At 47.0% G+C, this 22,430-nt stretch overlaps 1 protein-coding gene across 9 annotated transcripts in view; it reads right to left on the bottom strand.

Annotated features, from left to right (window-relative positions):
- Positions 1–22,430, bottom strand: part of AKAP13 (A-kinase anchoring protein 13) — a 324,907-nt gene that overhangs the window by 5,362 nt on the left and 297,115 nt on the right. For all 9 annotated transcript variants that reach the window (XM_038746250.1, XM_038746251.1, XM_038746256.1 and 6 more), the window contains 9 exons: positions 21,426–21,607; positions 21,194–21,276; positions 18,278–18,472; positions 17,123–17,281; positions 12,272–12,342; positions 11,077–11,121; positions 7,322–7,372; positions 4,797–5,246; positions 1,854–2,178 (listed from right to left, as the gene is read on the bottom strand). In XM_038746250.1, coding sequence (XP_038602178.1) covers positions 1,854–2,178; positions 4,797–5,246; positions 7,322–7,372; positions 11,077–11,121; positions 12,272–12,342; positions 17,123–17,281; positions 18,278–18,472; positions 21,194–21,276; positions 21,426–21,607 — 1,561 coding nt within the window. The remainder of the gene's footprint in view (positions 1–1,853; positions 2,179–4,796; positions 5,247–7,321; positions 7,373–11,076; positions 11,122–12,271; positions 12,343–17,122; positions 17,282–18,277; positions 18,473–21,193; positions 21,277–21,425; positions 21,608–22,430) is intronic.

Genomic DNA, 22,430 nt, shown 5'->3' with positions numbered 1-22,430 from the left:
TGCTTCTCAGTACCTGCCCCACTGCAAAGCCTGGGGACTTCCTGAAGGACAAACCCTCAGTACCTGCCCCAACAACCTCGAAGTGGGCCCCAACTGCCTTATGACATGCAAATGACTTGAATTCTAATCCTGGCTCCTCCACTTGTCCGCTGTGTTTCCCTGGGCACGTCACAAAACTTCTCTGTGCCACATTTAGCTCATCTGTAAAATGAGGTTTAAGACTGGGAGCCTGTGGGACCTGATTATCTTATATCTACCCCAGCGCTTAGTACAGTGCCTGGCATTTAGTAATCACTTAACAAATACCATAATAAAACGCTAGAATACAAAAGCCAGTTGGGATGTTCCAAGCAGGAGGTCTAGCTCCCCTCTCCAGGAACCAGGCTCTTAGTTCCCCATGGATCCAAGGTGCCAGTATTGTAACTGTAACTGTGGTATTCTTTCATAATATTGGTATTTGTTAAACACTATGTGCCAGATACTAAACCAGGGTAGGTACAAGCAAATGGGAATGGACACAATTTCTGTCCCACATGGGGCTCACAGTCTTAATCCCCATTTTACAGATGTGGTAACTGAGGCCCAGATAAGTTAAGTACTTGCCCAAGGTCATACAGCCAGGATTAGAACCCAGGTTCTTCTGACTCCCAGGCCCATGCTCTACCTACTAGGCCACACTGCTTCTCTTAGTAAATGCTTTGTTAAGTGTTTACTATCAAGTAATCGGGTCCCACATCGGGCTAGTAGGAGTAGGAGGGAGAACAGGTATGGAATCCCCATTTTGTGGATAAGGGAACTGAGGCGCAGAGAAATGAATGGACTGGCCAAGGTCACACAGCAGATAAATGTCAGAGCGGGCATTATAACCCAGGTCCTCTGACGCCCAAGCCCATGCTCTTTCCACTAGGCCTCTCTGCTTCTTAAGTGGCTGTGCAAAGGCCCATGTGGAGAATAATAGTAATAATAACAATAATAATAATGATGATGACATTTGTTAAGCGCTTACTATGTGCAGAGCACTGTTCTAAGCGCTGAGGAGGATACAAGGTGATCAAGTTGTCCCATGTGGGGCTCACAGCCTGGGAACTGAGGCTCAGAGAAGTTAAGTGAGTTGCCCAAGGTCACACAGCAGACATGTGGCGGAGCCGGGATTCAAACCCATGACCTCGGACTCCAAAGCCTGTGCTCTTTCCAGTGAGCCACTTTGCTTCCCCTAAGCAATGCTGAGAGCCTCAACTCCCAGTGGGGAAGTGGGGGTCGACCCAGACGATCTGGAGAGTAATGCTACAGGCCCGGGGTACATGGAGGCAGAGGCCATCCGTAGTCGACAGAGGTTAGAGGCTGTGAGGAGCCATTGGCCTGTCCTGCCACACACTTGGAGTTAGCCTCTGGGGCAACGGGATGTGAATAGGGGAGATGAAATGGAGGAGGAAAGCCGTCCTCCCGTTTAGCCCAAGCAGCACTCTACCCCAATTATGGCCCGAGATTACACTGCAAAACCCAGAGAGGCAGATAGGGAGCGCTCAGTCAACCCACCCTCACCCTTGATCACCTGAACTTTCACCACCTGATAGGCTGGAGACTTGGAAATTCTGCCTGGAGGCTCCTGGTCATGGGGCCTTTCCAGCTGCATCATCAGCTGGTGTGCTGCCCTCCCGTTACATGTTGATTAGTTTGAAAAGATGGAGACCCGAATGATTGGACCACCCAGAACACGACAACAGGCCTGCTCTGTGGCTCTTCTGCAAGAACAGCAAATGCTGGACAGGGAGCCGAGCTACTGGATTTGATCCAGCCAAGCCAGCAAGAGCCCCGATACCCAAGAGTTGCACAAGTCCCATTCTGCCACTCACCAGGGGGCTGAGAACGGCTTCCTTTGCTCTTCTTCTTTTTCTCCTTCTTTTCCTTTGGCTTGGCCAACCCAAACAGGCGGGTGGAGGCAGAGGGTGGGGACTGGCCCGATCCCTCGGGGGCTTTGCCTGACTGGCCGGTTCCACTGAGTAAGTGGAAGGGTCCCCTGTCTTTGTGTGTCCGAGAGATGCTGTTTTTTGGGGGGGATACAGTCAGTTCCGAGTCCAAAGACCCCTGCCATGCCGGGGGAGGTGCAGAAGGTCCAGAAGGCTCCTCGGGGTTGGGGAAGAAAGATGGTATCCTCATCAGTCTGTTGTGCTGGGACATCTGCAAAAGGGAGGAGGAAGCATGGTTGAAGGAGGTTTCTCCTCAGAACTCAGCATCTAACTTTTACTCCCACCAGGACAGAGACCTCTCCAAGATCTCCAGCCTGACTCAGGATCTACCCAAGGCCTGTCCTGACCAGGGATGAACCTCTAGAGCCAGAGACTGATGCTCGCCACAGTGGTCCGCTGGGCCCTGTAGTCCCAGAAGTTGGTGGAATTGCTGGAATAACCGCAGCCATGCCATAGCTGCATGGCTCCAAGGCAGCCCTGGCTCCTTTATGTTTAGGTTGGCTTTCTTCTTGTTCAGATGGCCCCTTCAGCACTTTTGGCCCCGGACTCGAAGTGAGAGGTGGGAGGCTGGGTTTCTGCTCCCCGGGGCTCCTCGCCATTCACGGATGTTACCCCTGTAAGCTCGCTGTGGGCAGGGACTATGCCTACCAACTCTGCTATATTGTTCTCTCCCAATCCTTAGTACAGCGCTCTGCACACAGTAAGCACACCATAAATACCACCGACTGCTTGATGGATTTTTGTCTGGCCTGACCTCCAGGCTGGACCTGGCCCAGGCAGGGCTCTATCTTCAAATGATAATAATAATAATAGCAATTGTGGTATTTGTAAAGCACTTACTATATGCCAGGCACTATACTAAGTGCTGGCATATACAATGAAATTGGGTTGGACACAGTCCCTGTCCCACAGAGGGCTCACAGTCTTAATCCCCATTTTCCAAATGAGGGAACTGAGGCACAGAGAAGTGAAATGACTTGCCCAAGGTCACATAGCAGACAAGTGGCAGAGCCAGAATTAGAACCCAGGTCCTTCTGATCCCCAGGCCGCGCTCTATCCACTAAGCCACGTTGCTTCTCTGATGAAGACTGCGTGTGTCCTTGTCCTCCCTCTTCAACCACCGCCTTCCCATGGTGGCACTCACAAAACCACATTATTAGCCACAAGTTTTCCAGTAGCCACTCAGTTTGGGGGAATAGAAAAGACAATCAATCCATAGTATTTACTGGGTGCTTTCATGTGCAGAGCACTTAACTAAGCACTTGGGAGAGTACAGTATGACAAGAGTTAGGAGTCACATTCCCTGCCCACAAAAAGCTCACGGTCTATTGGACACACAAATGTTTTCATTTTCTTTATTACAGGCAGGAGGCTGGGCTAGTGAGGCCCCCATGTGGATGGCAAAACTCTCCAAAAAGCCCTTATCTAGGGATGGGATCCTCAAGATTTCCCTAATGTTCCTGGAGGCTGAACCCACATCCATCAGCGCCCTCGCCCTATTAAAATTGAGTGCAGGTCTCAGGCTCTAAAGCCCAATGTGGTTTTACCAGAATCAAATGAGGGCTGTGCACCATTTCTCCTGTTAGTGACCAACCATGACAAGCACAGGCCACTCTTACAGATGAGGGCGGAAAACCCCTGTTTGCAGCTCCCTCCAGAGCAGGGACTGTAACATTTATTTCTCCCGGACAGTTCCCGGGAGTCCCGGAAAGTGCTCGGCATGCCCGCTGGCAGCCAGAACAGCACCCGACAAGCCAAGAGTGCCCAGCATGCCCTCAGCCGCCCAGGGTAATGCCTAGCTCCTCAAAAATCTCCAGTGGCTACCAATCAATCTGCGCATCAGGCAGAAACTCCTCACCCTGGGCTTCAAGGCTCTCCATCACCTCGCCCCCTCCTACCTCACCTCCCTTCTCTCCTTCTACTGCCCAGCCCGCAACCTCCGCTCCTCCACCGCTAATCTCCTCACTGTACCTCGTTCTCGCCTCTCCCGCGTCGACCCCCGGCCCACGTCATCCCCCGGGCCTGGAATGCCCTCCCTCTGCCCCTCCGCCAAGCTAGCTCTCTTCCTCCCTTCAAGGCCCTGCTGAGAGCTCACCTCCTCCAGGAGGCCTTCCCAGACTGAGCCCCTTCCTTCCTCTCCCCCTCGTCCCCCCTCCATCCCCCCATCTTACCTCCTTCCCTTCCCCACAGCACCTGTATATATGTATATATGTTTGTACATATTTATTACTCTATTTATTTATTTATTTATTTATCTTACTTGTACATTTCTATCCTATTTATTTTATTTTGTTGGTATGTTTGGTTCTGTTCTCTGTCTCCCTCTTTTAGACTGTGAGCCCACTGTTGGGTAGGGACTGTCTCTATGTGTTGCCAATTTGTACTTCCCAAGCGCTTAGTACAGTGCTCTGCACATAGTAAGTGCTCAATAAATATGATTGATTGATTGATTGATTGATTGATAGCTAGTCCACAGACACCCAGTACAGTGCCCAGCAAACCAAGAGTGCCCAACATGCCATATCAACACGGCTGCGCTGTACATTCCCAAATGCTTAGTAAAGTGCTTGGCACACAGTAAAACGCTCAATAAATACCACTGACTGATTGAACAAATATCATAAAAAATAAGCACTAAACTACTTGCCCCTTCCCACTGCAACTAAACCCTTAAAGCACCGGCCCTGGGCTCTTGCAGGAGTCAGTCTTCCCAGATCCCAGCGGCTCTGTCCTTCAGGAGAGGAGGACGGGGGCCCCCTGAAACCCAGGGCCCAGACCAATGGCCCTAAATCCCCCTACCCGACTGACGGCAGGGATCCCCGGCGTCACCTGATTGGCCTCAAATTCACTCTGCTTCTGCAGTAACCTCTCGTTGTCCTTTCTCAGCTGCTCTTGATCTTTCTCCAGCTGTTTCTGGGAGGCCCGGAGCCTCTCCAGATCGATCTGGTATGCCCCCTTCTTCTGCCGCAGCTCCTCTCGCTCGCGGTCTAGCTCCTGTTGGTCCCTCTGCATCTGCTCCTCTCCCTGGACCAGTTGGGCTTCCCGCTCCGCCAGCTCTCTCTCTCGTGCTTCCCACTCCTTCTCCCTCTTGCGCTTTTCCTCCAGATGCTGCGACTGCTGCTTCTGCAAGTTGGCCAGGTCCTGCCGCTGCTTCTCCAGACTGCGCTGCTTCTCCTGCTCAATCAGAGAGTTGGGCCGGGACAAACTCCGGCTCATCACCCGCTCGTTGAGCATCAGCTTTTGGTCCTCGATGTAGCTGTCCTGCTGCAGCACCACTCCCTGAGGGGGCAAAGAAGGGAAGCGAGTGTAACAAGTGGCGTGGACGGAGCACAGGCCTCGGAGTTAGAAGGTCCTGGGTTCAAATCCCAGCTCCACCCCTTGTTTGTTGGGGGACCTTGGGTGAGTCACTTTAGTTACCTCATCTATAAAATGGGGATTAAGACCACGAGCCCTACATTGGAACCTGGATTGGGTCTGAAATGATTAGTTTGGATCCACCTCAGTGCTTAGTACCATGCCTTGCACATAGTGCTTCACAAATACCATGAACAAAAACGGAAAAATAAAAGTGTTGAGTCTGAATCAGAAATGTGACGTCCCTTCAACCATCTTATTCTGTCCTCAAAACACCCCTGGGAGATAGGGGAAAGGCAGGTACTTTCATCGCAATTTTACATTCGGGGAAACTGAGTCACATAGCAGTTTAATGCCCTTCTGGGGATCCACAGCAGACCATGGAGAGCTGAGACTAAAACCCAAGTCTCCTGACTCAACTGAGACCCAACTGGCTAATCTCCTCTTCCCCTCCTCTCCGAGAGGTGCCGATTATGGCCCCACATGGTAAGCAACATGGCCTTGTGGGAAGAGCACAGGGATGGGAGTCAGAGGACCTGGCTTCTAGTCTGGGCCCTCCCATCCGTCTGTTGGATGATCTTGGGTAAGTCACTTCATGTCTCCGTGGCTCAGTTACCTCGCCTGTAAAATGGGGATTACTACGTGCCCGGCATGTAATAAGTGCTTAACCAGCGCCACATAAAAAAAACAAAACTCTACCTGAACTGGCTTCTAGCTGAATCCAACAGCTAAATCATCTCTTTCACCTCTGGCTGATCCAGAGAATACATTTGGATAGGAGACTGGATTCTGGAGAAATCATGACCTGGGACTAAACTTCCTTTGCCAAGCACTTATCCTCTCCTACCGTAACTATACAACTGCCACCTCGCTGCTCTCTCTGCCTCCTTTATCTCCCCACTCCAGTCCATACTTCACACTGCTGCCAGGATCATTTTTCTAAAACGTTCACATTTCTCCACTCTTCAAGAACCTCCAGCGGTTGCCCATCCACCCCCACATCAAACAGAAACTCCTTACCAGTTGGCTTTAAAGCACTCAATCAGCTCAACCCCTCCTACCTTACCTCACTGATGTATTTCTAAGGCCCAGCCCGCACACTCTGCTCCTCTAGCACCAGCTTGCTCACTGTGCCCTGATTTCGTCTCTCTCACTGCCGACCCCTTTCCCACATCATCCCTCTGGCCTTGAACCCCCTCCCTCTCCATATACACCAGACCACCATCCTCTCCATTTTCAGAGCCTCATTAAGTCCTTGTTTCCCTGCTCGCTCTCCCTTCTGATTCACCTGTGTACTTGGATCTAAGATCTTTGAGCACTGGTATTCACCCCACCCTCAGTCCCACAGCACTTATATACCCATTTATAAATTATTCCTATAAATGTCTGTCTCCCCTTCTAGACTGTTAGCTCACTGTGGGCAAGGAACATGTCTACCATGCTTAGAACAGTGCTTGGCACATAGTAAATATTCTACAAATACTTTCATTAATTTTTATTATTATTACCAACTGTGTTGCATTGTACTCCCCCAAGCGCTTAGGACAGTGTTCTGCACATGATAAGCTATCAATAAATACCACTAATTGACTGATTGATTGATTCTCTGCTCTGTTCCTGTTTCAAACCTGTCCCGACTCAAACAGCATCTGCGGATCCGTGTGAGAGGGTATGGTACCAGAAACAATGGTTTAGTATTTTAGTTCATGCTCCGTGTCCCATTTAAAATGGCGGGAACTTTCACAGAACCCATTTCAATGTGCCAGCCATGTCCGGGTGTCCACCACTAGACCCTATCAGCATCCAGCCTAAGCGAACTTAGCCAGCACATGGAGGTGCAATGAATGCCCAAGGGTCACCTTTGGGGCAGGCCAGGGAGGGTGAACCTGCAAATGTGGCTTCAAGTTTTACTCAGAACCTTCCAGTGGTTCCCAGACACAACCCTCAAACACACACCTTAAAAGTAATCCATCCTCTGAATGGTTCCCGAGCTAACTTACCTGCAGAGTGTTGAGAAGTTCATGGAGATGAACGATGCTTTGGATAACCCGCTGTAAGGAAACAAAGTCACACTGCTGACTTCCGCAGTTTTCTGGATAGCGGACCCCGGCCCATTTAACAAAACTGAAATGTTCTAATTTCCAGCCGAAAAGCCTTCCCTGTTTGCCAAGCCTCCTTGAACTGAAGCGTGAATGAATGAATCAGTTCATGCCTCCACTCCCCTGAGGGAGCACTCCAGTGGTCAGAACAGTGCTTGGCACATAGTAAGCGCCTAACAAATACCATAATTATTATTAACATTAACGAGAAGTCACCCTGTGTGAGGCGGGGGCATCAGAAGACAAACCGAAATCGGGCTCCTGCAGCTGAGACGTAAGGTTACTTCTCAATCAATCAATCGTATTTATTGAGCGCTTACTATGTGCAGAGCACTGTACTAAGCGCTTGGGAAGTACAAATTGGCAACATATAGAGACAGTCCCTACCCAACAGTGGGCTCACAGTCTAAAAGGGGGAGACAGAGAACAAAACCAAACATACTAACAAAATAAAATAAATAGGATAGATATGTACAAGTAAAATAAATAAATAAATAAATAGAGTAATAAATATGTACAAACATATATACATATATACAGGTGCTGTGGGGAAGGGAAGGAGGTAAGATGTGGGGGATGGAGAGGGGGACAAGGGGGAGAGGAAGGAAGGGGCTCAGTCTGGGAACGCCTCCTGGAGGAGGTGAGCTCTCAGTAGGGCCTTGAAGGTAACTAGCAAGTGACTAGCAAGTGACTAGCAAGTTAAGTTCAGTGCTATGGGTGGACAGAGGATGAGGAGATTGTGAATTCACTGTGGGCAGGGAATGTGTCTAAGCTCAGGGTGGGCAGGGAATGTGTCTGTTATACTGTACTCTACCAAGGGCTTAGTACAGTGCTTTGCACACAGTAAGTACTCAATAAATACGATTGACTAATTCTGTTGTATTGTACTCTTCTAAGTGTTTAGTACAGTGCTCTGCATAGTAAGAGCTCAATAAATACCACTGATGATGATGATACCAAGGAGGAAATGCTGATCCTAGTGAGCATTCCTCCGACAGCCAAATGCTGTGTGCTCCCTAGCCCCCTAAGAATTGCTCTTATACGAGCTCCTATCATTTACTTATATTAGTGCCTGTTTCTCTAGACTGGAAGCTCCTGTGGGGAGGAAAAGTATGTTGTATTGTTCTCTCCCTAGCAACAAGTACAGTGCTCTGCACACAGAAAGCAGTCAATAAATACCATTGGTTGATAGGAGAAGATATTTCAGGTGGGCGACAGAGGTGGTTTTCATTCATTCATTCATTCATTCAATCGTATTTATTGAGCACTTACTGTGTGCAGAGCACTGTACTAAGCGCTTGGGAAGTACAAGTTGGCAACATAGAGAGACAGTCCCTACCCAACAGCGGGCTCACAGTCTAGAAGGGGGAGACAGACAACAAAACTAAACATATTAACAAAATAAAATAAATAGAATAAATATGTACAAGTAAAATAAATACAGAGTAATAAATATGTACAAACATATATACATATATGTACACACACACACACACACACACATATATATATATATATATATATATATATATATATATATATATATATATATATATATATATACAGGTGCTATGGGGAGGTGAAGGAGGTAAGGATGGGAAGAGGAAGGAGGGGGTTCAGTCTGGGTCAGGTCAGAAGCAATGCCTGTCCTACATGGGGCTGAGAGGCTATGGAGGAAAGAGAACAGGTATTTAATCCCTATTCTACAGATGAGGAAACTGAGGTCCAGAGAAGTTAAGTGACTTGCCATAGGTCAGACAGCAGGTGAATGGCAGAGTTGGGATCAGAAGTCAGTGCTCTTTCCACTAGGCCAGGCAGCTGTTGGCCTAGTACTGTACTGAGCACTTGTGTGCACCGTAAAATCAAAGCAGAAGACAAGGTCCCTCAATTCAAGCAGTTTACAATCTCATGAGATAATGTCTAGTCTCTGGTGACTGAGCCAACCATTCAGCCATCTCATTCGTTCATTCAATCAATTGTATTTATTGAGCGCTGTGTGCAGAGCACCATACTAAGCGCTCAGAAAGTACAATTCGGCAACAGATAGAGAGGGTCCCTCCCCAACAACGGGCTCACAGTCTAGAAGGGACAGACAGACAACAAAACAAACCATGGAGACAGGTGTCAAAACCATCAGAAGCAGCGTGGCTCAGTGGAGAGAGCACGAGCTTTGGAGTCAGAGGTCGTGGGTTCAAAACCCGGCTCCGCCACTTGTCAGCTGCGTGACCTTGGGCAAGTCACTTCACTTCTCTGGGCCTCAGTCCCCTCATCTGTAAAATGGGGATGAAGACTGTGAGCCCCTCTTGGGACAAGCTGATTACCTTGTATCTACCCCAGCGCTTAGAACAGTGCTTTGCACATAGTAAGCATTTAACAAATACCATTATTATTATTATTATCAGACTAAATAGAATTATAATAGAATTACCATTGCTATTAGTATTACTACTACGACTGAACCCCAATGTTGGCATTTGTGTGTGTCTGTGTGCGTCCTTGGCTAAGATATCAATTCCTTCATGAAGATGCCCCAAAACTGCACAGTCCAGAAAGAAAGTTTGTTCAGGGTCCCAGCATACAGCATACGGGACATTGTTGAAAGAAATTCCTACTCCAAAGGGAGTTTTCACTAATCCAGTTAGCCTGGGGTTTGAGGACCATGGAATCGAGGAGGTCAAAGACAGATTGCACCCCCAGAATAATTCTACTTCATCTCTGTCTTGTCTCTGTCTCTGGTGCAGTTCCCCTCAGCGGGACTTAGACTGCACCCCCAGAATAATTCTACTTCATCTCTAAGTCCCGCCGAGGGGAATTGCACCAGAATTAGACTAACGGCTGCCACACTTGGAAACTTAGGCTTTGGGCAATAGGGCAGAGGGAAGAGAAAATTCCGGGCTTGCAAAATCCAAGAGGTGAGGCAAAATCTTGGCATCCTGGATCCCAAAGTCTAGCCTTGGGTTGTTTGGAGTCACAGGAATAATCTGTTGGTTAACATGACTGATGGGATTGAAAAATCAGCTGGGAACCTGCACTACACAAAAATAATAATAATAATAATGATGGCATTTATTAAGCACTTACTATGTGCAAAGCACTGTTCTAAGTCCTAGGGAGGTTACAAGGGGAGGTTACAAGGTGATCAGGTTGTCCCACGGGGGGCTCACAGTCTTAATCCCCATTTTACAGATGAGGTAACTGAGGCATGGAGAATTTAGATGACTTGCCCAAAGTCACACAGCTTTCAAGTGGTGGATCCGGGATTTGAACCCATGGCCTCTGACTCCAAAGCCTGGGCTCTTTCCACTGAGCCATGCTTCTCACTACATGGTGAGTTCCTTGAGGGAAGGGACTGTGCCTCCCATTTCTGCACTCAGTGTGTGCTCAATAAATACCATTAATTGACTGGGACTTCATACCTGCAGTCACTTATTAGCAGCTGGCTCCCCTCAAGGAAAGGGGTCTGCCCAGCTTTCTTGCCCCAAGGTAGAGGCCAAATGGGCACATCCGTCTTGGAAAACCATCTCCCACTAGAATGGAGTAGGAGGAGTGGCAAGGCAGGGAAGAGCCCCTCAGCAGAGCACACAGGGGATGCCCAGCTCAACAATGATCACAAAACTCTATCACGCTCCCCAAAAGGGCAGATGGCCCCTTCTCACCTCACTGTTTCTCTTCATCACAAACACCAGGTTGGAATTTCCACCCTAAGAAAGATAGAAAGAACACACGCAAAGTGTGATTTTCCAGAAGCAGCAGCACATTTCAAAAACGATAAACAGTATTGGGAAAAACTGGATCACAGTAAAAGGGTGCTTGCTAGAGGCAGAGAAGTATGCCATTCAATAAGTGATGCAGGGAGTTGTCTACAACATCCACGATGCAATACTGGGCAGCCACCAAGCTTAGAGGAGACTTGCAGGACAATCCACTCGAAGTGGAATGTGAGAGCCGTGCAGTGAAGGACCAGTGTGGCCTAGTGGAAGGAGCACGGGAATTCAGGGGACTTGAGTTTTAATCCAGACTCTGCCACTTGCCTGCCAAGGGACCTCAGGTAAGTCACTTCATTTCTCAGTTTCCCCCATGGGGATCCAATACCTGTTGTCCCTCCCCCTTAGACTTTGAGCCCCATGTGGGAAAGGGACGTCTGACCTGATTATCTTGCACTTACTCCTGCACTTAATACACTGTAAGCACTTAAGAAATATCAACATTATTATTATTGTTGACAGAGGTCTGCACCAATAGCTCCCTTTGGGTCTCTTTCAATTCCCCCTACTGGTTAGGAGCCCTGCCAATCCAGTGAAAACAATCTGGTTTCTGGGGGCACTGAGACCATAAAACCAACGTCTGAGGAGAGGAGAGGGCTGACACAGGCATACCTGCCTAGCCTGGTTTTGGCTTGGCACCAGTTTATCCGATCTGGAGGGACGGAGTGCGGAACATCAGATCGGCCGAAACATCCGGCTGCCATTAAAGTCATGTTTAAGAGGACACTCATTGGGGACAAGGGCTGGGTTCGCCCTCCTTTAAACTCATTTTTATATCTGGCGAAGAAGCAAAGCCATCCTTTCAAACCACAGGGTGTTTATCTCTATGCCTCAGTTACCTCATCTGTAAAATGGGGATGAAGACTGTGAGCCCCCCATGGGACAACCTGTTCACCTTGTAACCTCCCCAGCACTTAGAACAGTGCTTTGCACATAGTAAGTGCTTAATAAATGCAATCATTATTATTAAGTGCTTAATACCAAAATAATAATAATAATAATAATTATTATTATTATTATTATTATGTGCCATAAATTTAGAGAACAGCCCAAACGGGTGCCTCAACTCAGATTTTTGCAGCTTTACCTTCTTCAGTCCGCTGTCAGACTCTGTTCTTCGAAGATCCTGGCATTCATCTCCTTCTTCCTTCTCACCACCTAAAAAAAAAAAAAAGAGAAATGAAGCTTTCAAACATATGGGAAGGACTTTCTTCTCCAAGAGGCCTTCCCTGACTAAGCCCTCCTTTCCTCTTCTCCCTCTCCCTTCTGTGTCGCCCTGACTTGCTCCCTCTATTCACCCCCTTCCTAGCCCCACAGCACTAATGTACATACCTGCAATTTATTTATTTATATTAATGCTGGTCTCCCCCTCTAGACTGTAAGCTTGTTGTGGGCAGGGAATGTGTCTGTTTATTATTGTATTGTACTCTCCCAAGCGTTTAGTACAGTGCTCTGCACATAATAAGCGCTCATTAAATGTGACTGACTGATTTGGGCCACCTCTAATTCATAACAAAGTTTGAAGGAGGTAGGTACAAAATAAGTTTAAAGGAAACATGCTTTACCAACACCTATTGTGCAAAAGGCACTGTATTAGAAACATACCATAGAAGCCAAAGGTTTCATCCCAACCCTGGAGATTGCTATTGATGACAGAAAAATTCCCCTCAAAAACTGAATACAGATTCGGGAATCTGGACATAATACTGTTCTTTTCTTGCTCGGGGCGAAGTGGGAGCTTCAGGCCTTTCCTGGGGCCTAGAAAACTCTTGAAATTTCATCCATCTTCCTGCCAAATGCTTGGAGTTCAAGTCAAAACTGCAGAAGCCCCTGGAGTTACTGGCTTAAAATACACCAGCTTGGCACACTGAAATCAAGAAAGTAGTCGTACTAGTAATTGCTAAGTGCTTACTGTATGCTAAGCACTGTACTAAAGAAGCAGGATAGCCTAGTGGCTAGAGCATGGTCCTGGGAGTCAGAAGGACCTGGGTTCTAATCCTAGCTTTGCCACTTTCCTGCTGTGTGACTTTGGGCAAGCCAATTCACTTCTCTGAGCCTCGGTTACCTCATCTGTAAAATGAGGATTGAGACTGTGAACGCTGTGTGGGACAGGGACTCTGTCCAACCTGATTTGCTATATCCACCCTAGCACTTAGTACAATGCCTGGCATGTAGTAAGTGCTTAATAAATACGACAGGGATTATTATTACTAAGCACTGGGAAAGAATAAGCAAGAGGGAATTGGACAAGGTTCCGGTCCCTTGGGGGGCTCACAATCTAAACAAAGCATCTCTAGCTTCTTAAAGGTGGTGAGACAAAAGCAAAAATAGCACCATGTGTGAACATCAAGCAGGAGGCATATTTCTTCAAGCACAAAAGACTAGGCACTTGAGACCCATCCAGAAGCAGCCAAAAATAATGACTCCCAATTTTCAGCTGAGATGCAGCACTCAAAGGAGTTTTGTTTTTCTGGATCCTAAAAACATCTGCTCTCAGCAAGCTGTTTGGGAATTTGGCTATCATCCATATTCCTCACAAATCTAGGACACTGACTCCATTTTGGTGTTCTTTGGTTTGTGATCCTGTTTGCCGCTTGATGGTGAGTATGGCTCATAAAGGATGTGGCGCTTCATCAAAATCATCACTGGTACATACTGAGCACTTACTATGTGCAGAGGCCTGTATTAAGTGCTTGGGAGAGTACAGTATAGAGGTGGCAGATAAGTTCCTTGCCCAAAACAAGCTTACACTTAGGGACAGTCCGGGTCTCACAGCCATAGAGAAGGTTGGACTGATTCGTCTGGAGCCTGTTATAATGCTTCCAGAATGCTCTGTTTGACAGTCTCCCAAAGGCGTGTGGCCTTCTTGATTTAATTTTCTACCTGCTGGTCTATCGTTTATCCATATGTTGCCTAGGATTATTTGATATCGGTTAGCTCTGTGTCGCCAATATAGATTTTTGGTTCTGTATACAGATGCCCTAGTGCAGGCAGATACATGCCTTCAATTTTCTTTAGGACTACTGCATGGCTAAGTGGGCCTGGGCGTCAGAAGGACGTGGGTTCTAATCCTGGTTCAGCCACTTGTCTGCCATGTGACCTTGCACAAGTCACTTCACTTTTCTGTACCTCAGTTACCTCGTTTGTAATATGGGGATTAATAGTGTGAGCCCCATGTGGACAGGAACTGTGTCTGACCTGATTAACTTAAATCTACCCCAGCTCTTAAAACAGTGCTTGGCACACAGTAAGCACTTAACAAGTACCATAATGATCATTGCTATCATTATGATTATTAGCTTGTAATGGCTGGTTCTGTAAAGTAGTTTCCAATCATTTGCATGTTTTCTTGGGTGTGTGGTTCTGAGGTATAGCTACCTTGGTACGGCATGATTGACTTTCGAGCCACCTACCCTCCATGCCTTGCTCTCATCTCTTTTGCCGCCAACCTCTTTCTCCCTCCCTCCTGAAAGCCTTCCTCCTGTCTGGAACTCCCTCTCTCTTCACATCTGTCAGGCCGCTACTCTCCCTCATTTTCAAAGTCTTTCTGAAATCAGATCTTCACCAGAAGCAGCATGTCGTAGTGCTGACTTGTACTTCCCAAGCGCTTAGTACAGTGCTCTGCACACAGTAAGTGCTCAATAAATATGATTGAATGAACAAATGAATGAAAAGCAGCATGGCCTAATGGAAAGAGCACAGGCTCTGGGAGTACCTGGGCTTTAATCCTGGCTCTGCCAATCACTTGCTGTGTGACCCTGAGCAAGTCACTTCACTTCTCCGAGCCTCAGTTCTCCTGGTCTCCCTCCTACTTGGACTATGAGTCCCTAACAGTACAGGGGCTGTTTCCGACCTAACTTGTATCTACCCCAGAGCTTAGAACAGTGTTTTGTACATAGTAAGCACTTAAATACTGCAAAAAAAGACTTTCCCTGATCTCTCATCTCTCACCTATTTCCCCCTCATCTAGGCACTCTCTCCCCACCACTGGTAGTACTTATAGGCATATCTTCAAACTCTGTGGTTTCCCCTTACTTGTAATATGTTTTACTGTCTGACTTGGAGCTTACAGCTCCTTGAGGACAGGGATTGTGTCTGTTAAATTCCACTGTATTCTCACAAATGTTTTGTTTAGCACTCAATGAATTTACTATTTATTGATTGACCATCCCTAGGACTTTGAATAATTCTGGATGTCAGCTGAGTTGCAAGTTTTCTGCAGAGTGGAAATGCATTCTAATACCCGTGTTTCAATTTCTTGTTGCCTCCTCCAGCGTGGCTGTATAATAGTTGACCGGGCTCTTTATGCATCAATCAACCTATGGTATTTATTGAGTGCTGTCTGTGTACAGAGCACTATATTAAGCATTTGAGAAAGTACAGTATAACAGAGTTGGCAGATGCAACCCCTGTCCACAAGAAGCTTTCAGCCTACAGGGGTAGATAGACATTAAAATAAATTACAGATTGGGAAAAAGTAGAGTACAAGGATAAGGACATAAGTGCGGTGGGGCTAAGGTGAGTATCAAAATGCTTAAGGGAACTTACTTTACGCCTTTGGTGAAAGGAGGTGGATTGAGAAGGGCAGAAGTAGACTGGACAAGGCAGAGGTGGACTGGACAGGGCAGAGGTGGAATGGGCAGAGCCGAAGTGGATTGGACAGCGCAGAGGTGGGCATGGCAGAGGTGGACTGGACAGGGAACTTTCAGTTCTCACATAGGCAGCGGGCATTCATCGTTATCAAGTGGAATCAGCAGCTAAATGAACTTATAAGGGCAGCCAAATTTACTAAGCAACATGTAGAGTCCAGCTTCATTAACAGGGTCAAATGCTTCCATATGGACCTTGAAAGCCTTGCCAAAGGCTTCATTCTGAAGCCTTTCAGAAGCCCAAGCAGGAGCTCTGTGGCTTGGATCTTGTCAGCAATGGAGAATGATGAGCTGCTTTGATCACTGCTGCAACCAGATCATGGCATTTTCTCATCTGTTCCACATGTGGAAGAAGAGCTTGAGAAGCAGCATGGCCTAGTGGCTAGAGCTCGGGACTGGGAGGAAAACCTGAAGAGACTGCTAGAATCTTTTGACCTTCTCCTCGAGGTCGAATAGCAGGTCCTCCACATGCCTGCAGAGTGACCTTGGATAAGTCACTTCACTTTTCAGTGCCTTCATCTGCAAAATGGTGATTCAATACCTGTTCTCCCTCCTAGACTGTGAGCCTCATGTCGGACCTGATTATCTTGTATCTCCCCCAGCGCTTGGTACAATGCATGACACATAGTAAGGGTTAATAAATACCACAAATTTTTTTTTGTTTTTGTGGCATCTATTAAGCACTTGCTATGTGCCAGACATTGTACTAAGCGCTGAAGTAGGTACAATCTAATCAAGTTGGACGCAGTCCATGTCCCACATGGGGCTCACAGTCTTCACCCCAATTTTATAGAAGAGGGAACTGAGGCACAGAGAAGTTAAGTGACTTCCCCAAGGTCACATAAGTGGCAGAGCTGGAATTGGAACCCAGGTCCTTCTGACTCCCAGGCCCATGCTCTATTCACTAGGCCATGCTGATTCTTGTATAAATGACTGTACAAATCTGTTTAATCAGGCCATTCCTCCCCGTGCCGGTAGATCTTAGCCTGTATGCCATCGGATCATGGTGCCACAGTGACTTCCTCATTAGCAGAAGATGCGTTGAGGGAAACGTCGAAAGATTCCTGCCGTCTCTTCAAGGTTTCCTTCCTTGCCTGGACCTGAGACCATTCACCCTCTTCAGAGATTCTGTGATGGCCTGGCCAGGTCAACAGAACATATTCACTGAAGTGAGGAAGTTCTTGGCTTCATGGAGGACTACAGAGCCACGGATTCTACATTGAGTACACTGCTCCGCCTGCACGCACACACACACGCACACCCATTCCCTCCCCCCCGCCCCCGCTTACCTTTTGATGCATTCATCTGGTGGCTGTCAAACCCTCCAAAGGTTTCTGCTCTTCTGGGCAAAGAAATGGGACCGACTCCTTCTTGTTCGCTGAGATTGTTGACAGGCTGCCCAAGTACATTCCCCAGGTTGCCTTTCACCAAATCTTGTAGGACTTGAACTGAAGACAGAAGGCCACAGTGACTTCCCAGCGGTGCATGACAAGGGGAAAGAATTCCACAGTATTCCCTGAACAGGGTAAGCACTCTCAATCAACCCATCCATCAAGGGTACTTATTGAGCACCTGCCTTCAAGGAGCTTACAGTCTAATGGAGAAGACTGATGTTAAAAAAAAAATTTCAGGTAGGGAAGCAACTGAGGACAAAGATATGTATGTAGGCATGGTGGGGGCAGACCTAAGGGTGTGGGATTAAGTGCATGGGAGAGGAATTAGGGAGGGAAAAATGGGCGGGTGCATGAGATCTTAGTCTAGGAAGGTTTCCTCACAAGGCAATTGGGAAAATGGCCTCGGGGAGGGGAGGAGGGTTCTCAGAGAACCCATCAGACTATCACTCTCCCCTGTTTCAAAGCCTTATTGAAGGACCAACTCCTCCAAGAGACCTTCCCTGACTAAGCCCTCATTTTCTCTCCCCCACTCCCTTCAATGTCGCCCTTGCACTTGGATTGGCTCCCTTTATTCACCTCTCCCTCAGCCCTACAATGCTTATGTACATATTGTCATTTATTTTTATTTATATTAATATCTGTTTCCCCCTCTTGACTGTAAGCTCATTTTGGGCAGGGACCATGTCTACCAACTCAGTTGTACTGTAGTCTACCAAGTGCTTAGTACGGTGCCCTGCACACAGTAAGCACTCAATAAATACAATTGATTGATTACCTCTGTTTTTCTACTCCAGGTTTGGGTTCCAGCCAGAATCTGATTATTACGGCAGAGATAACGCCAAAGGAGGAGGGCAGCTGACCCACTGACTCAAGCTGGCATACAGAAGAGTGTGAGAAGCGGCAGTACAACAGTCTGTTTTTGACTGAGGTTTAGAGCCACTCTAGCTGCCCTTCCCTTAAGGGTGGCCTGAGCATTTCCTTCCCGAGCCCCGCAGAGAAGCCCTGGAGAGCAGAAGAGGCTTGGGTTGGCACTGAGCGTGACCCACTCACCTTCATTCATGGCGCTTTTGATGATAGGGGCTCCTTTGGGGGCCTCTTTCGTGCTGGCTCTGAACAGCACCCGGGAGTCGGGCGTCGGGGAGGCATCATCAGACAAATGGGCACTGCAGTCTGTCAGATCCCGGAAAATCATCTTCTTCTCCTCCAAAAGATTTAGGATTTGTTGATCTTTTTGTTGAATTTGGTCTGTGATGTGGGGAGAGGGAACAACTTATAAAAGCCAGAACAGGTGGTGCCTTGAAGCAACGATTGAGGCACCATTGCCACCTTGTGGTGCTTTGTGGAATGGCAGGGAGACTTGGGAAGACCCTGGACAGGCTCCTTGGAACCACCCTGAATTCCTGTTTTGGAAATACTAACCGGTGAGGGTCAGCGGCATCATAACCGAGTGACATCAAATTCCCTAGATTTTTTCAGTTCTAAATCTCAGGAAGTAGACTCCTGCATCCTTCTTCCTGGCATGTGCAGGCTGAATCTCTGAATCAAGATGCAGGGTGGCCTAGAAGATAGAGCACGGTGGGCCTGGGAGTCAGAAGGACCTGGGTTCTAATCCTGGCTCTGCCACCTTTCTGCTGTGTGACCTTGAGCAAGTCACCTAACCTCTCTGTTCCTCAGTTGCCTTGTGTGTAAAACGGGGATTAAGAATGTGAGCCCCACGTTTGACAGGAACAGTGTCCAACATGATTAGCTTGTATCTACCGCAGATAGATACAATACCTGGCACATAGTAAGCCCTTAACACATACCATAAAAAAATCAATCAATGATATTTGCTGAGTGCTTACTGTGTGTGGAACACTGTACTAAGCACTTTCATTCATTCAATCGTATTTATTGAGCGCTTACTGTGCAGAGCACTGTACTAAGCACTTGGGAAAGTACAATACAATACAGCTGGAAGATGTGATCCCTGCCCCAAAGAAGTCTACAGACTTGGGGGGAGAAGCATTCATCTTTGGTGTGCCACTGTCTTTTTGCTTAAATATGATCAGCACGGGCATCTTCTCTGAGACAATATAGAGTTTTGGACCAGGAGAGGCCATATTACTTAAAGGCAAAAGCAGATCTGGGAGTGAAGCCAACTCTTCTGAGGCCAGCATGGCCTAGTAAAATGAGCATGGGCCTGGGAATCAGAGGACCTGGTTTCTAATACCAACTCCACCACTTTCATTTATTAGTTCATTATTTCAATCGTATTTATTGAGTGCTTACGGTGTGCAAAGTACTGTACTAAGCACTTTGGAGAGTACCCGTGGCTTAGTAGGAAGAGCCCAGGCTCAGGACTCAGAGGTCACAGGTTCAAATCCTGCCTTCGTCATTGTCAGCTGTGTGACTTTGGGCAAGTCACTTAACTTCTCTGTGCCTCAGTTACCTCATCTGTAAAATGGGGATTAAGATTGTGAGCCCCCCATGGGACAACCTGATCACCTTGACCCCCCTAGTGCTTAGAACAGTGCTTTACACATAGTAAGTGCTTAATAAATGCCATAAAAAAATACAACACATAGACACATTCCCTGCCCACAAAGAGCTCCCAGTCTAGAGGAGAAGACAGACATTAATATGCATAAATAAATAAGTCACTTAACTTTTCTGTGCTTCAGTTTTCCCATCTGTCAAATGGGGATCAATCACTTCTTCTCCCCCATGAGGACAGGAACTGGATCCACCTTGATTATCTTGTAATCTATCCTAGCATTGAGTACAGTTCCTAGTCCAATCCAATCCAACCTGTACACTCTGGTCCTCCAATGCCAATCTACTCCTGTACTACGATCTCTTCTATACTGCCATTGACGCCTTGTCCACATTCTCCCTTGGGCCAGGAACTCACTCCCCATAATATCTGACAGTCCACCACTCTACCCACCTTCAAAACCTTCCTCAAATCACATCTCATCCAAGAGACCTTCCCTAAATCCTTAATTTTCCCATCCGCCGCCCCCTCTGTGATGGCTACACACTCTGTGATGGCTACACAGAGCCCCCCTTTAAGTGCTCTGATACTCACAGCAGCCCTATAGCACTTACACACAAATCCTCATACTCTACTATTTCCCCTACCTGCAATTAATTTTAATGTCTGTCTCCTCCTATAGACTGTAAACTCCTTGAGGTAGGGAATCACTTCTATCAACTCCATTATTCTGAATTTTTCTAAGTGTTTAGTGCAATGTGCTGAACACAGTAGGCACTCAATATTATTGATTGATTGATTTTGGGCACTTAATAAGTGCTTAACAAATACTACAATCATTATTGTCAAAATACTAATGAGAATCAGTGCTGCTTAACAGAAAGGGCATGGGCTTGGGAGTTGAGGAGCTGGGTTCTAATCCTGGGTCCACCATTGACTCCTATGTGACCTTGGACAAATCACTTGACTTCTCTGGGCCTCAGTTACCTCATCTGTAAAATGGGGATTAAGACTGTGGGATATGGACTGTGTCCAACCTGATTAGCTTATATCTACCCCAGTGCTTCATTCGGTGACTGGCATGTAACGCTTAACAAATACCATCAAATAACAAAAAACAAAAAAAGTGGTGGAGAACCCAAAAGAGGCAGTAATAATAATAACAATAATAATAATTATGGTATTTGTTAAGAGCTTACTGTGTGCCAAGCACAGTTCTAAGCACTGAGATTGATACAAAGTAATTAGGTTGTACACAGTCCTTGTCTCACATGGGGCTCACAGTCTTAATCCCCATTTTACACATGAGGAAACTGAAGCACAGAGAAGTTAAGTGACTTGCCCAAGGTCATACAGCAGACAAGTGGTGGGGCCAGAATTAGAACCCATGACCTTCTGATTCCCAGGCCTGTGCTCTATCTACTACACTAGCTCCATGACCCCTTAAGAGTTACACAGAGTAAGCCATTACCCTCTCTGAAGAGCTTTACCTTTTAATTCTCTGGTTCTGGGGTCCAAAATCTTCTTCTCTTCTTCACTTTCACTTGGGATGCCTTCATCTTCATCACTGTTCCTAAAGGGGAGACACACACACACACACACACACACACACACACACACACACACACACACACACACACACACACACACACCAGATACCACAGGACGTCACCAGGAAGGTGAAGGAGGGTTGGCCAAAATGGAACCAAGTCAACGGCTTACACAGCATTAATGGTGTCCTGGACGACCCGGATCCAGCCATTCCGTTCTTCTTTAGAGCTTGCGTGGACTTCCACCATTTCAGGGTCCTTCATCCCCATGCTGATTAGAAACAGGGCCTTTTCTTCATGGGCCACTTCCCGCACAATCAATTTCTTTAGGGAAATCACGGTGGCTTTCTGATCCTTGAAATACGGAAAAAGAGAAATGTGAGACGAAATTCCCCCACCACCTAATTTTGCTCACCTAAGGGAGCTCCTTAACTCCTTTTATTTGAAACCATTTTTAGCAATTTCTGAAAGAAGACCTCTCCCAATTCATTTTTTTTTTTGTTAAAAGAGGATGGTGAAATAATGAACCCAGTACAAGTTACATTTGCTAGATGACAACCTCATAGTGAACTGATGTCCCATGGCAGTCTCCCACAGTGAAATTGTGTCTAGAAGTTCATTTGGCTAAATGACAGATTCTTCGCCCAGATTTCATCTGTTCCCCCAGTAATGTGGTTAAAGCCCATCAGCACTTTGTGATAACTTGGGTTGTGGGGACTGAGGTAAGATAAACAATTTAAGGACAGATTTCTTTTCAGAGCAAATCATCTAGTGATCCAACCCCTGACCAAAGCAAGGGAGAAAGGTCCCTCATCTGTTTTCATCAAACAACAGGGGCGAAGACGAGGACCGTCCCGCCGTTGAAGAATGTGGCCCAGCTGGCAGGACAGGAGGAGGAGGGGAAGTGAGCAGCCAGTCAGTTGATGATGTTTTTTGAGTGCTTACTGTGTGCAGAGCACTGTAATAAGCACTTGGGAGAGAATGATATAACAATAGACACATTCCCTGCCCACAACAAACTTACAGTCTAGAGGGGGAGAGAGACATTCACATAAATAAATGAAACATATGTACAAAAGTGCGGTGGGGCTGGGAGGGAGAATGAATAAAGACTGCTTTGCTAACAATAATGACAGAGCCAAGGTGCATTTGACAAGGAAAGAGAGAGTAGCCTCAA

Source organism: Tachyglossus aculeatus, chromosome 5, assembly GCF_015852505.1.
Source record: "Tachyglossus aculeatus isolate mTacAcu1 chromosome 5, mTacAcu1.pri, whole genome shotgun sequence".
Classification (NCBI taxonomy): Eukaryota; Metazoa; Chordata; class Mammalia; order Monotremata; family Tachyglossidae; genus Tachyglossus; species Tachyglossus aculeatus.
This window is presented reverse-complemented; position numbering and strand designations above follow the sequence as displayed.